The sequence below is a fragment of the Geotrypetes seraphini genome, chromosome 19 (genome assembly GCF_902459505.1).
Source record: "Geotrypetes seraphini chromosome 19, aGeoSer1.1, whole genome shotgun sequence".
NCBI classification, from domain to species: Eukaryota; Metazoa; Chordata; class Amphibia; order Gymnophiona; family Dermophiidae; genus Geotrypetes; species Geotrypetes seraphini.
In genome coordinates this window covers 22,650,637-22,667,079 of record NC_047102.1, presented here as the reverse complement: position 1 = coordinate 22,667,079, position 16,443 = coordinate 22,650,637, and the positions used below count along the sequence as shown (strand labels likewise).

The following is a 16,443-nucleotide window of genomic DNA, read 5'->3' as shown; positions in this document are numbered from 1 at the left end:
GATCGTTGTCAAACCATTGGTCTGAACTTCTACTGGTTCTAGTTTTGGTTTGTAGTGGGGCTAGTTCATCCTGGATGTTGGTGGCTAGAAAATTCCAGTGAGAGATGAAGTCTTTTGGGTCGCAGTCCTGGAGTGTTTCATCTATTTTTTTCCAGAATACAGTTGGCTCGATATGTTTGCGTGAGGTGTATGTTATTTTTTGGGATTTAGGTGTGGTTTTGTTCTTGGTCCAGTTAATGCTGAAATTGTAAGTGTAGTGGTCTGACCAGAGGGATGGGGACCAGGTTCCATTGGGTGTTTGAATTACTGGGGTGGTTGTTTGGTGGGTCATGAAGGCTGCAATGTCAAGTTGATGTCCTTTTTCATGAGTGGTTTGTGGGTCTAGGATTTGGAAGGATAAGGCATTGAGAAATGCTAGACAGTTTTTTGCTGGTGTGGATTTTGGGTCTTCTAGGTGGAGGTTTAGGTCTCCTAGGATAAGGTTATATTCTGCTATTAAGGAGTTTTGGTAGATGAAGTTTTCAAATTCAGGTCTCGTTGTGGTCCAATTACCCGGTGTTATGTAACAGAGCATGCAGGCTAGTGAGTTTTTTAGTGTGGAGCTTGTGAGATGACAGGCAAGGAAGTCCATTTGTGTGGTGGATGTTTTTTCTTGTATATTTAGGGTTAGGGAGTCTTTGAATATTATTGCTAGTCCTCCTCCTCTTTTTTTCTCTCTGCAGGTCACTGTTATTTTGTACCCCTGCGGGCATACCTCTGTTATTCTGGGGTCTGTGTCTGAGGTTAACCAGGTTTCTGTGAGGAAGAGACAGTCTAGGTTTTCGGTTTTTATCCAATTTTTTATATTATATCCACCGGGTCTCTGCTATCGATTTGTTTGTTCACCTTCTCAAAAAATTGAAGTAAATTCATCAAATATGACTTCCCCTTCCTGAAGCCGTGTTGACTGGCTCTCATCAGGTCGTTATTTTCCAGGTGTTGTACTATGCTGTCCTTGATTAGTGCTTCAACCATCTTCCCAGGAACCGAAGTAAGACTCACAGGTCTATAGGGAGGAAGAAAGGGTACATTGGCATAGGAAGGGGAGAGGCAGCACCCTGGTTCGTAAGTACGACTTCTACGTAAGTCGAGTGTTCTTAAACCAGAGATTGCCTGTATTGTAAAATGTAATTATTCATGACAGTGTTACTTTAAATGTCTTCTGGATCCTGCATTCTCAAGTTCCATTGTGCCTTTATCCCTGTATGAGAAAGTAGCAGTAACTATCATGGTTACAGTAGATACTGGGTAATAATAGCATTGTCAGCAGAGGACTTCTAGGTTTATTATTAACCCTGTAAATTCAGAGTACTATTTGAATAGATAGGCTCCTGGGTGGCTTATTTGCTTAGTATGAGTTCTACTTTTTTATGGGCATTTTGGTTCACTATGTTTTACTTAATATAATTGATGAATAGACTCAGTTATTCAGATGACTGAAAGTTGTCTGAGAGTAATTGGATGCACTGTTGATACTGCACACACTAAGGCATGATCTGTTAAGGTACTAGTGACATCTTAAAATGTGGTACATTTAACCTGGACTTTTCTGCTATTCCTCAGAACCTGAAAAAATACCTACTGGTAACATAACAGTTATTGCCCCAAATATCTCCACAAACTCTCTGCAAGTCTCCTGGACTAAACCACCTGGCAATGTGGAATACTATGTAATTGACCTTCAAGGTGCTGTAAACTTCACCCAGAACAGCACATCTGTGAAATTTACGAACTTGCTCCCTGACAGAAATTACAGCATCACAATAACAACTGTCAGTGGTGATCACAGACAACGGTCGGATCTAGTGTTCTGTGCAACTTGTAAGTTAACCTTTTATATATTTACCCATTAAATCTCAATGTTCACTTCTATAGGGTTGTACAGGATAACAATGTTAATTTTGTTTTTCCATGCTGTTTCTAGGTGTTTTTGTGTAGATTATTTTGTTTCATGGAGGTAGTGCCCTGGAAAGAGTGCACTAGTTCTGAAGAATGCATACCATTTTTCAGTGGTACGTGCATGCAGGTTTGTTTCTTGTCATTTTGGGCTGAAACAACTTGGGAAATGCACATCTCAAATGAATGCACATTTCTATGGCTCAGTATTTACACCGATGAAAACAGGAAAGGGATGTAGTTGTACAACCACACGTAAAGAGGTTTATTTTCCCTATCTGTCCCGGTGGACGATCTCACAGTCTGTCTAAAGTACCTGGAGTAGTGGAGGATTAAGTGATTTGCCCTGGGTCACATGGAACAGCATGGAGTGTGAACCCACAACCTCAGGGTGCTGAGGCTGTAATTCTAACCGCTACGTCATGCTTTCCTCCTTCCATTATGTACCTTAGTTAAATCATTGCTCATTACAATTTTTGCAACTGAGAAGTGCATATATGCTGTCGCTATGTGCTTGGTTTCAGCCTAAAGACAGAAATTTCAGAGCATTGACAGAGGCAGGTGGCACCTTTATAGACAGTATTTTCCAAATTGGTCCTGGAGTACCCCCTTGCCAGTCAGATTTTCAGAATGTCTGCGATGAATATGCATGACTCAGATTTGGATGGAGGCAGTATATGCAAATCTGAAAACCTGACTGGTAAGGGGGGGGTGGATACTCCAGCACTGACTTGAGAAACATTGATATTGGCTTACCAGTTTGTTTCAGAAATGATGAAAAGCATATATTAGAAACATGACGGCAGATAAAGGCCAAATGGCCCATCTAGGCTGCCCATCCACAGTAACCATTATCTCTTTCTCTCTCTGAGAGATCCCACGTGCCAACCTCAAACATAATTTTCAATAGTGTACTAATACAAGTATCATGCTACTTCCTACCTCTTATTTATTTCTATAGTGCTACCAGACATACGCAGTGCTGTACAGAATCAAAGTCATCCTTTATACGTTCATATGTGGTTAGTTAACTTATCCCAGGACAAGCAGGCAGCATATTCTTGACTGATGGGTTACGGCACCGACGGAGCCCCCGGTACGGACAATTTTAAAGTGATTGCACTCTAAGAACTTAGAAAGTTCTAGCTAGGCCGCACCGCGCGTTCGTGAGTGCCTTCCCGCCCGACGGAGGCACGCGGTCCTCAGTTTCTTAGTTTCCGCGGAGCTAAGAAGACGCGTGTTTTCCAACGGCCATTGGAAAATCCTTTTTTCGCCTTCCCGCTGGCGTATTTTTTTTTCGTGGAGCTCTTCACGTTCTTTTTCTTCTTGTTAACTTTTTTTTTAAAAAGTCAATTTTTTTCGACTTTTTTCGGTCGGCCCCGGCAGGGACTCGGACTTTGATTTTGCTACTGCCGTTTTTCCCTTCATGCCCCTTTCACCGGGCTTTAATCTAATCTAATCTAATCTAAACCTTAAGTTTATATTCCGCATCATCTCCATGAGAATGGAGCTCGACACGGTTTACAAGAACTTAAAATAGTGGGTAGAGAAGAAGAAAAAGGATTACATGAACTTATGTGTAGAAGGGGGGAGAGAAAGGGGGGAAGGATAGAGCTACAATTTGCTGAAAAGCCGGGTTTTCAGTTGTTTGCGGAATAACTGAAGGGAGCTCAGGTTTCGCAGCGGGGTGGTGAGGTCGTTCCAAAGACCTGTGATTTTGAAGAGAAGGTATTTTCCCAGTTTGCCTGAATAGTGGATGCCGCGTGGAGAGGGGAAGGCTAGTTTAAGTCTTTGGGCAGTTCTGGAGGAGTCGGGACTGGAGGAGTTGAAAGACAGTGGGATAAGAGGAGGCAGGATTCCGTGAATGATCTTGAAAGCCAGGCAGGAACATTTGAAATGGATTCTGGAGATTATTGGAAGCCAGTGAAGTTTGGCAAGGAGTGGGGAGGCATGGTCAGACTTGCGTTTTGAGAAGATCAGATTGGCTGCAGTATTCTGGATTAGCTGGAGTCTTAGAATACTTTTTTTTGATAGATTTAAGTAGATGGCGTTGCAGTAATCTAGTTTGGAGAGGATGATGGATTGGACAAGGATGGCAAAGTGTTGTTGGCTGAAGTAGGATCTAGCTTTCCTCAGCATGTGAAGGCTGAAAAAGTATGATTTTGCCAAGGAGTTGAGGTGGTCATTGAGGGAGAGAGAGGAATCGATAGTGATACCAAGGACCTTGCATGAGAACTCGAGCTGTAATGTATCACCTGTGGGTAGTGCGAAAAGTGTGGGCAGGTGTTCGAATTTTGGGCCAAGCCAGAGTAGTTTTGTTTTAGATTCGTTTAGTTTCATCTGTACCGAGAGGGACCAGGCACGGAGTCTCATTATACAAGCTGTAATGTTTTCGTGGAGGTTGGTGAGGTTTAAGAAGTGTCAGCGGTGTGCACGCCCTATTTCGTTATCCGACCCGCACAGGTGGTGTCTTCAGTGCTTGGGTCCAGACCATAGGGCCGCGACGTGCACCCGCTGTGCTTCTCTTCAAAAGAGAACTTTGAAGAATCGCCAGATTCAGCAGCAGCTTCTTTTCGGTACCGCTATGGAAGTTCCACCGGCATCGACCCCGGCATCGGCGACTTCCTCCAAATCAGCCCCGGCGCTTTCGACACCGGAAGATACATCTTCGGTGTCGCACCCCACAGGTAAGCCGGCTAAGAAGCCATCCCCTACAGTTCTCGGCCCACCAGTCGAGCATGCAGTGAGCCAAGTCCTGCAGACTGCGCGCCGGCCTCGTAAGCGCTCCGCTCCTATAGAAGTTACTGCCTCTTCATTGGCATCCACTTCACCGGAGCGTCGAGCTGCACCGCAGGTACCGAGAAAGAAAAAACCGGTACCGGTGCCATCAGGACCATCCCTGGATGAACGTATAGCATCCATTCTCCAGGTCCAACTTAAGGAGCAGTTGCAACAACTTCTCCCAGCTCTTCTAACCCGACACTTCCAGTGTCGGTACCCACTGATCCTCCGGTGCCGATCGTCAACCAGCCTATTTTGTTGGCATCGACGTTATCAGCACCGCTCAAATCTGCCTCTTCCATGTCTATGCCTATTTTATCGGCAGAACCAATGTCTCTGCGTTGAGCGGTTCACTCAGTCTCGGAACCGGTACCGCTTTCTGACACCCGTACCGCTTTACATTCACTATGTACGGTGTCGATGTGTTCCGGCAAATCGGTACGCAAAACCAGACATACCGAATCCTCTACTCCTCTATCTCAAGGCCGTCTCCCATCGGTACGTGACCCTGATTTATGGGATGATTCCGAGGACCCCCTCGGTACCGATGATGACTTTTCATCGGATGAGGCTGATCCATCGGTGCAGGATCCTGCTAGTAAGCCGGAGCACACTTCCTTCACGAAATTTCTTAAGGAGATGTCAGACACCCTTTAAATTCCATTAGAGTCTGATTCTAAAAAGTCCAAAGCATTCCTTGATGCTTTGGACTTTGACCAACCTCCCAAAGAATTTTTGAAATTACCCCTTCATGATATCTTAAGGGAAACTTTTTATAAAAATCTGGAGACTCCTCTCACCATCCCAGGAGCTCCAAGAAAACTGGAGTCACTTTATAAAGTTATTCCCATTCCAGGGTTTGACAAGCCTCAGCTGCCACATGAGTCCTTGCTGGTGGAGTCAACCCTGAAGAAATCTGCAGGCTCCAGTGTGTATGCTTCTGTCCCTCCTGGCGGAGAAGGCAAGGCCATGGATAAATTCGGTAAACGACTTTACCAGAATGCTATGTTGGCCAACCGTTCAGGTAACTATGCATTCCACTTCTCTTTTTACCTGAAACATCTTATTCAGCAAATGGCCACTTTTCAAAAATATCTTCCAGACCGCAAGCTCTCTGCCTTCCAACAATGTACTGCCAGTCTATTCCAGCTCAGGAAGTTCATGGTCCGTTCCATCTACGACATGTTTGAACTTACATCCCGAGCTACTGCAATGTCTGTAGCTATGAGACGCCTGGCATGGCTTTGCGTCTCAGAACTTGATGTCAACCACCAGGACCGCCTTGCCAACGCTCCTTGCCTGGGTGATGAGCTGTTTGGGGAATCTCTGGATACCACCATCCAGAAGCTTTCGGCTCATGAGACGAGGTGGGGTACTTTATTGAAAACCAAAAAGAAGCCCCCTCCTGCTCGTCCTTTTAGACAGCAGACGTCGTATCAGCGTCGCTTCTCAGCCCGGCCGATTCAGCCTCATCCTCCCCAGCCTCGGAGACAGCGGCAACAGCAGCACCAACAGACTCGCCAACAACAGCAGCCTACAATAAAACCTGTTGCTCAGCCTTAACCAACTCAGCCCTTTTGACTCCCTTCTCCAGGGCATCGCCAGTCTTCCTCCCTCATGTCCTCTTCCACAACCTATCGGAGGCCGCCTCCAAATTTTTTCTGAGTTGATGGGAGGTAATTACCACCGATCAATGGGTGCTCTCTATCATCACCCACGGCTACTCCCTCAATTTTCAGACCCCCTCCTCCGTTAGGTCTTTCAAAAGAGTCTACTTCCAACAGGTCTCAATCTCTCTTTCTCAATCAAGAGGTTCAATCCCTCCTTCTTCTCAATGCCATTCAAGAAGTTCCTCCAGATCAGCGAGGTCAGGGATTTTACTCCCGGTACTTTCTAGTTCCCAAAAAGACCAGAGACCTCAGACCCATATTAGATCTCAGAGATCTCAACAAATGTTTGGTCAAGGAAAAGTTCAAAATACTCTCTTGCCACACTCTACCCTCTTCTCACTCAGGGCGACTGACTATGCTCTCTCGATCTCAAAGAGGCCTACACACATATCCCTGTCCATCTGACGTCCAGACAATATCTACGCTTTCTCATCAATCAAACTCATTACCAGTACAAGGTGTTACCCTTCGGTCTGGCCTACTCTCCCAGGGTATTCACCAAGTGTCTGATTGTGGTAGCCGCCTACCTCCGCTCTCACAATTTTCAAGTCTTCCCTTATCTGGATGACTGACTGATCAAGGCTCATTCCACTCAGGCGGTACTTCTTGCCACCAACCAGACCATCCGATTTCTTCAACTTTTGGGTTTCGAAATCAATCTTCCCAAGTCGCACCTCATTCCAACCCAGCGACTTCAATTCATTGGCGCCATTCTGGACACTGTTCTCATGAGGGCGTTTCTTCCTTCCAACTGCCTTCAGACCATCCTTCATCTCTGTCTGCAGGTGTTTCAACAGATTACCATCTCTGCAAATCAAATGATGGTGCTCTTGGGGCATATGGCATCAACGGTGCATATCACCCCTTTCGCACGTCTTCACCTGCGCACTCCTCAATGGGCTCTAGCAACACAGTGGTCACAAGCGACGGATCCTTGCTCACAACACATATTTGTGACCTCGTCTCTTCGACAGTCTCTACTCTGGTGGTTGACATCTTCAAATCTCTCCAGAGGTCTACTGTTCCATCTACCTCCTCATCATCTGGTCATCACCACAGATGCATCCCCCTATGCCTGGGGAGCTCACTTGAACGAATCCCAAACTCAGGGTCTTTGGACTGGCCGAGAAAAAAAACATCACATCAATTTCCTGGAACTCCGAGCGATGTTTTACGCCCTCAAGGCATTCAAACATCTCCTCTTTCCTAAAGTACTACTACTTTGCACAGACAATCAAGTTGCAATGTACTACATCAACAAACAAGGTGGGACGGGCTCTCGCCTGTTGTGTCAGGAGGCCCAACAGATTTGGTCTTGGGCGACAGCTCGTCATTTATTCCTGAAAGCTGTCTACATTCAAGGAGAGCAGAATTCCTTAGCAGACAATCTCAGCAGAATTCTCCAACCCCACGAATGGACTCTCGATCCCATGACTCTCCAGTCCATTTTCGCTCAATGGGGCACTCCTCAGGTGGACCTTTTTGCAGCCCCTCACAATCATCAACTGCCCCAATTTTGCTCCATACTCTACTCCCCTCACCGTCTGGCACCCGATGCATTTCTCCTGGATTGGACCAATCTCTTCCTCTATGCATTTCCTCCTCTACCTCTCATGTTGCGGACCTTGTTCAAGCTCCGGAGGGAACAAGCCACCATGATTCTCATCGCTGATTCTCATCGCTCCACGGTGGCCCAGGCAACACTGGTTCTCCCTTCTACTTCAACTCAGTTCCAGGGAGCCCATTCTTCTTCCACTGTTTCCTTCTCTGCTTACTCAACATCAGCAATCTCTCCTGCATCCCAACCTGCAGTCTCTGCACCTGACAGCTTGGTATCTCTCGGGCTAACTTCGGCTCACTCACTTCTTTCTCAGCCTGTCCGTTCTATCCTTGATGCTTCCAGGAAACCGGCCACTCTTCATTGTTATCAACAGAAGTGGACTCGGTTTTCTTCCTGGTGCCTCTTGCATCACCATGATTCCACGTCTCTAGCAGTGGAACTGGTGTTGGACTATCTCCTTTCTTTGTCTGACTCTGGTCTCAAATCTACTTCTATCAGAGTCCATCTCAGTGCCATTACTGCCTTTCATGAGCCAATTCATGGAAAAACCCTCACTGCTCATCCTTTGGTATCCAGATTCATGCGGGGACTTTTCAATGTAAAACCACCTCTCAAGCCCCCTCCTGTGGTCTGGGATCTTAACTTGGTTCTTTCTGCATTAATGAAGCCTCCTTTTGAACCTTTGGCCACGGCTCATTTTAAATTTCTCACTTGGAAAGTGGTCTTCCTTACCTCTTACCTCTGCCAGGAGGTACATGCACTAGTTGCCAACCCACCTTTCACTGTTTTTCACCATGACAAGGTGATTCTGCGTACCCATCCAAAGTTTCTCCCTAAGGTTGTGTCTGACTTTCACCTTAACCAGTCCATTGTCCTACCTGTTTTTTTTCCCGAAGCCTCATTCTCTTCCAGGTGAACAGGCTTTACATACTTTGGACTGTAAACGTGCTTTGGCTTACTATTTCGAACGCACTAAGCCTCAAAGATCATCTCCTCAACTTTTTTTGTCTTTTGACCCTAACAAGATGGGTCATCCTGTTTCTAAACGCACTTTATCCAATTGGCTTGCTGCTTGCGTTTCATTCTGTTATGCTCAGTCGGGACTGACACTGGAAGGTTCTGTCACGGGCCACAAAGTTAGAGCTATGGCAGCGTCTGTAGCTTTCCTCCGCTCCACTTCCATTGAGGAAATCTGCGAGGCTGCTACTTGGTCCTCAGTTCATACTTTCACATCTCATTATTGTCTGGATGCATTCTCCAGACGGGATGCACACTTCGGCCAATCTGTTTTGCAAAATTTGTTTTCCTAAATGGCCAACCTTCCCTCCAACCCTCTTTGTTAGCTTGGAGGTCACCCATCAGTCAAGAATATGCTGCCTGCTTGTCCTGGGATAAAGCACAGTTACTTACCGTAACAGGTGTTATCCAGGGTCAGCAGGCAGATATTCTTGCGTCCCTCCCACCTCCCCGGGTTGGCTTCTTAGCTGGCTTATCCTAACTGGGGACCGCGCACCTCCGTCGGGCAGGAAGGCACTCGCGCACGTGCGGTGCGGCCTAGCTAGAACTTTCTAAGTTCTTAGAGTGCAATCACTCTAAAATTGTCCGTACCGGGGCTCCGTCGGTGCCATCACCCATCAATCAAGAATATCTGCCTGCTGTCCCTGGATAACACCTGTTATGGTAAGTAACTGTGCTTTACCTAACCTGCATATAACACCTTGGGTGAATCTCTTCATAAAAGTTAATAAATCCCAAGAAATAAATATTCAAGCACAAAGGGGGACATTCTATAAATGGATTCTAGGTTAGATGCACTAATTGGAAACACCTAGTGACGCCTAACTGAATTCTGCACAAAACTTAATTGGTTTAATTTGTTTAATTGGGATAGTAATTGACCATACCATTAAAAATAATTTTTCAAAACAATTAATTTAAATTTTGTGTGAAACACTGTGTGGCCCCTAGCGATACCTTAGTCAAGGCACCTACCTGAAAAGTGGTTAGGGGGCAGAGAAAAGGCATGGTTAGCTTAGGCGTCGCTAGGTGTCTGTGTTAGTTGCCAGGAAATTAGGCCAGGAAGACCCTGGCTTCATGGCGCCTACCACTAGGACACCTAGTGATGACTACGCCCGCTTAGGTGCCGCACGGTTAATTGACAACTGCACCAGTCGGCACTTACAAGTTAGGCGCCATTTATAGAAAATCAGGTGGTTTGCATTTGACTATCAGATTGCCTGAAAAGTATGAATATCCCTTGTTAGGTGCTTTTTTTAAAAATTTATCTTAGATATTTATTGTAAATTGTTTAAATTTATTAGATGCTTGATGGGAGCTCTAGGTGAAATGTAAAAGATTTTTCCATGAAATTTTATTGAGTTCTTCACATTCCATGGCTGTGATTAAGACAAACAGTAGATTAATACAAATACCATATAATTTGTATAGTCAGCATACTTTTTCTGATCATGCATTATCCTTTATTCTCTATTGTGTATTCCTATTTGAATTTGTTGTACACTACAGATTACATTTGTGGACTAACTGGCTATATATACTCATTAATAAAACAAATATCTGCGATTTCCTTCCTTATTTTAACAGATCCTTCTAAACCAGGCACTTTAAATTTGATAGAGGTGGGAACTAACAACATGTTTCTTAACTGGAATGAACCTGAAAATATGAGCAGAGGAGAATATTATTTTAATATTACCTATAAACCTTCATCAGGATATTCTCTGCATCGCAATGATACTTCTGTGAATCTGACAGGTCTTACAGCTGGAACAAAATACACAGTAACAGTAGTGACCATTGGGACTCTTGGATATCAGAGTTTACCTGAGAGCAAGTCTTTCTACACAAGTAAGGGATTTCTCATTATACAATTACTGTATATACTCAAACACAAACTGAGATTTTTGGGTAAAAAATGGCCCCAAAATGGGGGACTCAGTTTATGTTTGGTTCAGCACCCACCTGCCCCCCTCCTTGACTTGTTGCAAGCCTCCACCAGGCCTGTTGTAAGACCTGGTAGTCCAGTGGTGGGCCGGGACAGGAGGATTGCCTCCTGTCCTGGCTGACTCTAACAATTCTCACCTCCCTCCCACATCCCCAATTAGTATAAATAGTACCATTAATATCCCTGGTGGCCCAGCGGTAAACGAAGTCAGGAGTGATCTTTTTTTAAGCTCCTGCCCCATGCAGAGCCGGTGTCTGAATGGCTCGACCACCAGGTCTTTTAATGGTACTATTTATACTAAGTGGGGAGGCGGGAGGGAGCTGAGAATAGTTAGTCGGCTGGGACAGGAGACGGAAGGAATCCCTCATGTCCCGGTCCACCGCTGGCTCACCAAATTTTACTGGCAGGCTTGGTGGAGGCCTGCTAGGCATCATGAGGGAGGTGGAAATGGTGCAGAACCTGGCAGGGAGGGAGGAAGGACAGGGTGAAAAGGCTGGAAGGGAGGGGGGAAGACTGGGTGCTGACCTTTGCAGGGCAGGGAGGGAGGAGGACAGGGTGAAGAACTCGACAGGGCAGAGCACTTTTGTGCCTTCCGCCTTTACCTCTTCTTGCCAGCTCCCTCTTCCCAGCTGCATTTCTGTTGTGAAAGCTGCAAGCGGCGGCTCCAGCATATGAGCTGGTTTTGCAAAGCCACGCTTGACAGCTCGTGTATGCAGCCTGCTGACGCGGAAGCCTTCCCTCCTACATCAGAGGTATGGCTTCCGGGTTTGCGGGCCACATGCACGAGCCACCGAATTTGGGACGTGGAACGGAGGGGCATGACTAGGGGAACACGGAAGGAAGGTGGTGGGACAGGAAGAACATAAGAAATGCCTTCACCGGATCAGACCTTAGGTCCATCTAGACCGGCTACCCGCACACACGGAGGCTAAGCTAGGTGTTCCCTGATGAAGACCTTGTTAACCCATATCCCTCAATGTGATTTGCAATAAGGTGTGCATCCAATTTACCTTTGAATCCCAGAATGGTGGTCTCCCTCACAACCTCCTCCGGGAGAGCATTCCAAGCATCCACCATTCGCTGTGTGAAACAGAACTTCCTGACATTTGTCCTGGGCCTGATGCCCCTCAGTTTCATTCCATGACCTCTTGTCCATGTCACATTTGACAATGTGAATAACGATGTTTCTTGCTTTATTTTATCGAATCCTTTTAGTATTTTAAAAGTCTCTATCTTATCCCCTCGCAGTCTTCTCTTTTCGAGGGTGAACAAACCCAGTTTTCCGAGTCATTCCTTGTAGCTCAGATTCTCCATACCTTTTACCAGTTTTGTGGCCCTCCTCTGTACCCTCTCCAGTAGGGTTATATCCTTCTTTAGAAAGGGAGACCAGTGTTGGATACAGTATTCCAAGTGTGGTCTGACCATCGCTCTGTAAAGCGGCATTATGACGTCCGCCGATCTGCTCGTGATCCCCTTCTTTATCATGCCCAACATCCTGTTTGCTTTCTTTGCCTCCGCTGCGCATTGAGCCGATGGCTTCAGGGTCCTGTCCAGTGTTCCCGCTAAGGTGCGTTGGCCTGCGCGCGCGCACAAAATATTACATCGCAGCGCAAAGTTTCTCTTCACAGCGCACACACGCGTCGCAAAGGTAAGGGGAGGTAAGGTAAGGGGACGCATTGGGGGGATTGCACTTCCCCACAATTGCCATGCTTCGGTTCCTCTTCTTCCTTCCTTCCTCCCCCCCCCCCCCCGCGGGACCCTGCGGCACCATCAACTCTTACTCCCTCTAATGTCGGCCCTGCAGCTCCAGACTTCCTCGCACCTTCTCCCCTCCCCCTTTGGATCGCTATTATTTTAAATGTTATAGCCGCGGAGCTGTATCCATCAGTGGAGATGTCTAACCTCGGCCTGCCCCGGAACTCTTACTGCAACAGTGACTTCCTGTTCCTGCCTAGACGGGCGGCTGCTGCAGTAAGAGTTCCGGGGCAGGCCGAGGTTAGACATCTCCACTGATGGATACAGCTCCGCGGCTATAACATTTAAAATAATAGCGATCCAAAGGGGGAGGGGAGAAGGTGCGAGGAAGTCTGGAGCTGCAGGGCCGACATTAGAGGGAGTAAGAGTTGATGGTGCCGCAGGGTCCCGCGGGGGGGGGGGGGAGGAAGGAAGGAAGAAGAGGAACCGAAGCATGGCAATTGTGGGGAAGTGCAGAGCTGCAGGGAAGAGTGTTGCGGTACCCAGCTGGAGGGAGAAGGAAGATGAGGGAGGGAATTAAAGGAGATGCCAGGGCTTGGAGCATAGGAGGAAGGTATGCCAGTCTAAGGGAAAAGGAAGGGGGAGATGTGAGAGCATGGAGGGGGAACGAAAGATGGAAGAAAAGGAAAGGAGAGAGATGCCAGAGAATCAGGGAAGGGGAGATACCAGACTATGAGGAGAGGTGTGGGAGAGGGAAGGCGAGGAGAGAGATGCCAGACCAATGGGGTGAAAGGAGAGATGGAAGGGGGAGGCATACAGTTTCTGGAAGGGGCATAGAAGGAGAGAAGATGCCATATAGGGGAAGAGAGACGGCAGACAGTGAATGGAAGGAAGAGAGTTACAAGAAGATGAGGAAAGGAGAAACCACAGAAGACAAAGGTAGAAAAAAATTTCTATTTATTTATTGCTTTAGGAGACATGTGTCACTGTTTCTGTGAAGCATTGTATGCAGAGTCCAGCTTCTTGCTGGTTCAATTTAACCTTTGTCTATGTATTTTTATTTTATCCCCCCTTTTACAAAACTGTGAAGCGTTTTTAGCACCAGCCTTGGTGGTAGCAGCTCTGATGCTCAGAATTTTATGAGCATCAGAGCTGTTACCTCCGTAGCTAAAATCCACACTACAGTTTTGTAAAAGAGGGAGGGGTTAGTTTGTGATTACATATTCCTTACTAGGCGAAGGTGTTTTCTGTGTTCTGTGTGTTCGAAAGACATGGTTTTCTGTTAGGATTGACGGTGTAGGATTGATCTGTGCTGGTCTGGCTTGTTTAGTTTTACAATGGGTGTATTGATGTACTGCTCACTGCAATATGTAAGATGCTGCCTTTTCCTAGGTACTCATGTGTGACGTGTGGTTTGTTACTAAAAATCATGTTTTTCTTACAGATGGGGGGGGGTGCCAAAAAATGATGGGCCCCGGATGTTACATATGCTAGGTACGCCACTGTATGTAAAGATACCAGAAAGCTGGCGTAGCAAAAACTTCTAAGTTTTGAGTATTTAACCCTCCCACAATCTCACGGGCACTCGTTTCAAGTTTATTGAGATTTTGATTTAAACGCAATATCAAATATTTTCAATGCATATAACAAAAATAAATTTGGGGAAATAAATAAAACCATTTGAACCAGTGTTCCCGCTAAGCTGCGCTGGCGTGCGCTGGCGCACAAAATATTACATCGCAGCGCACACGTTTCTCGTCACAGCGCACGATCGGAAGAGGCGTACGGCAGATGGCAGGGCGGCGAGAGGAGAATCGGGCGAGTTGGCTCATAACTTGCTGGCGCCCGATATTTTTGGCTCACGGTGAAAAAAGTTTGCTCACAACACCCGCCCGCTTAGAGGGAACACTGGTCCTGTCTATCAGTACCCCCAGGTCTCTTTCTTATTCGCTCTTGCCCAAAGTTACACCTAACATTTTATATTCATGCTCCTTGTTTTTCCTGCCCAGGTGCATTACTTTGCATTTTTCTATATTAAACTTTTCCGCCCATTTCTCCAGCTGGTTCAAATCCTTCTGCAGTCCTTCACTGTCCTTTTGTGTCCCAACTGCCTGACCTAGTTTTGTGTCATCTGCAAACTTGATAATATCGCTTGTTGTTCCCTTTTCCAGGTCATTTATGAAGATATTGAATAAGATGGGCCCGACAACCGAGCCCTGGGGCACACCGCTTGTCACCTTCTCCCAGTCCGAGAACTTCCCATTTAGGCTGACCCTCTGCAATCTGTTCTCCAGCCATTTGCCTATCCATCTTAGTATGTCCCCTTCTATTCCATGGCTTTGTAGTTTCCTCAGAAGCCTTGCATGCGGAACCTTGTCGAACGCTTTCTGGAAGTCCAAGTATATTATATCCACCGGGTCTCCGCTATCGATTTGTTTGTTCACCTTCTAAAAAAATTGAAGTAAATTCGTCAAACATGACTTCCCCTTCCTGAAGCCGTGTTAACTGGCTCTCATCAGGTTGTTATTTTCCAGGTGTTGTACTATGCTGTCCTTGATTAGTGCTTCAACCATCTTCCCAGGAACCGACGTAAGACTCACAGGTCTATAGGGAGGAAGAAAGGGTTCATTGGCATAGGAAGGGGAGAGGCAGCACCCCGGTTCGTAAGTACGAGTTATCCCAGGACAAGCAGGCAGGTATTCTCACTAGTGGGTAATGGGAGAACTAGAGACGATAGCAAGACATGAGAACATGGATATCATTGGCATAACAGAAACATGGTGGAATGAAGAAAACAAATGGGACACAGTACTACAGGGATACAAACTATATAGAAGGGATCGAGAAGGGCAGAAAGGTGGAGGTATTGCCCTATATGTTAAGGAAGGAATAGATTCTGTTGGAATGATTACAACAGACAGGAAAGAGAAGCTGGAGTCCCTCTGGATCAAAATTCCTGGTCAAAATGGCGCAGATACAAAAATTGGCCTTTACTATCGTCCCCCAGGACAGGCGGAAGACACTGACTCAGAAATGATGGAGGAAATCAAACAAGTATGTAAGACAGGCAATGTAGTTATATTGGGAGACTTCAATCTCCCAGGAATAGACTGGAAACTAGGAGCCTCCAACTGCGGCAAGGAGGCAAAGTTCCTGGAGGTGCTAGGGGATTGCTACCTGGAGCAAATGGTAAAAGAGCCGACAAGAGGCGACGCCACCTTGGACTTGGTCCTAAATGGTCTCACGGGACCGATAACAGAAGTAGAAGTCATGGCTCCACTGGGAACGAGTGATCACAATGTAATCAACTTTAAACTGGACACCGGGAAAGGGAAACATGCCAAAACCTTAACCACCACCTTAAACTTTAAAAAGGGTAAATACGATTGCATGAGAGCCATGGTAACAAAACGACTCGAGAAGATGGTGGACAAACTTGAAACAGTAGATCAGGCATGGTGCCTATTGAAAAATACTATTGCAGAAGCGCAAGATCTCTACATTCCGAGGATTTCTAAAGATCGGAGAACTAAAGGCAAAGGAAAACCGGCATGGCTTACCATACAGGTGAAGGAAGCCATAAAAGAAAAGAAGGACTCTTTCAAAAAATGGAAATGCACATAGACAACCGAAGCCTGGAACAAACATAAAGATGAACAGAAGAAATGTCACAAGGCGGTGAGGGATGCAAAACAGGACTATGAGGAAAAAATAGCCCGGGAGGCCAAAAACTTCAAGCCCTTCTTTAGATACGTGAAGGGGAAAAAACCTGCAAAAGAGGCAGTGGGACCCCTGGACGACAAGGGAAGAAAAGGGTACATCAAGGAAGATAAACA

General features: G+C 46.2%; 1 protein-coding gene across 1 annotated transcript in view; it reads left to right on the top strand.

The window, feature by feature from the left end:
• The window catches only part of LOC117352352 (receptor-type tyrosine-protein phosphatase beta-like), a 450,002-nt gene that overhangs the window by 239,175 nt on the left and 194,384 nt on the right, over window positions 1-16,443 (top strand). Inside the window, exons 11-12 of the mRNA XM_033928784.1 lie at window positions 1,603-1,860; window positions 10,552-10,815. Of these exons, the coding sequence (XP_033784675.1) occupies window positions 1,603-1,860; window positions 10,552-10,815 (522 nt within the window). The remainder of the gene's footprint in view (window positions 1-1,602; window positions 1,861-10,551; window positions 10,816-16,443) is intronic.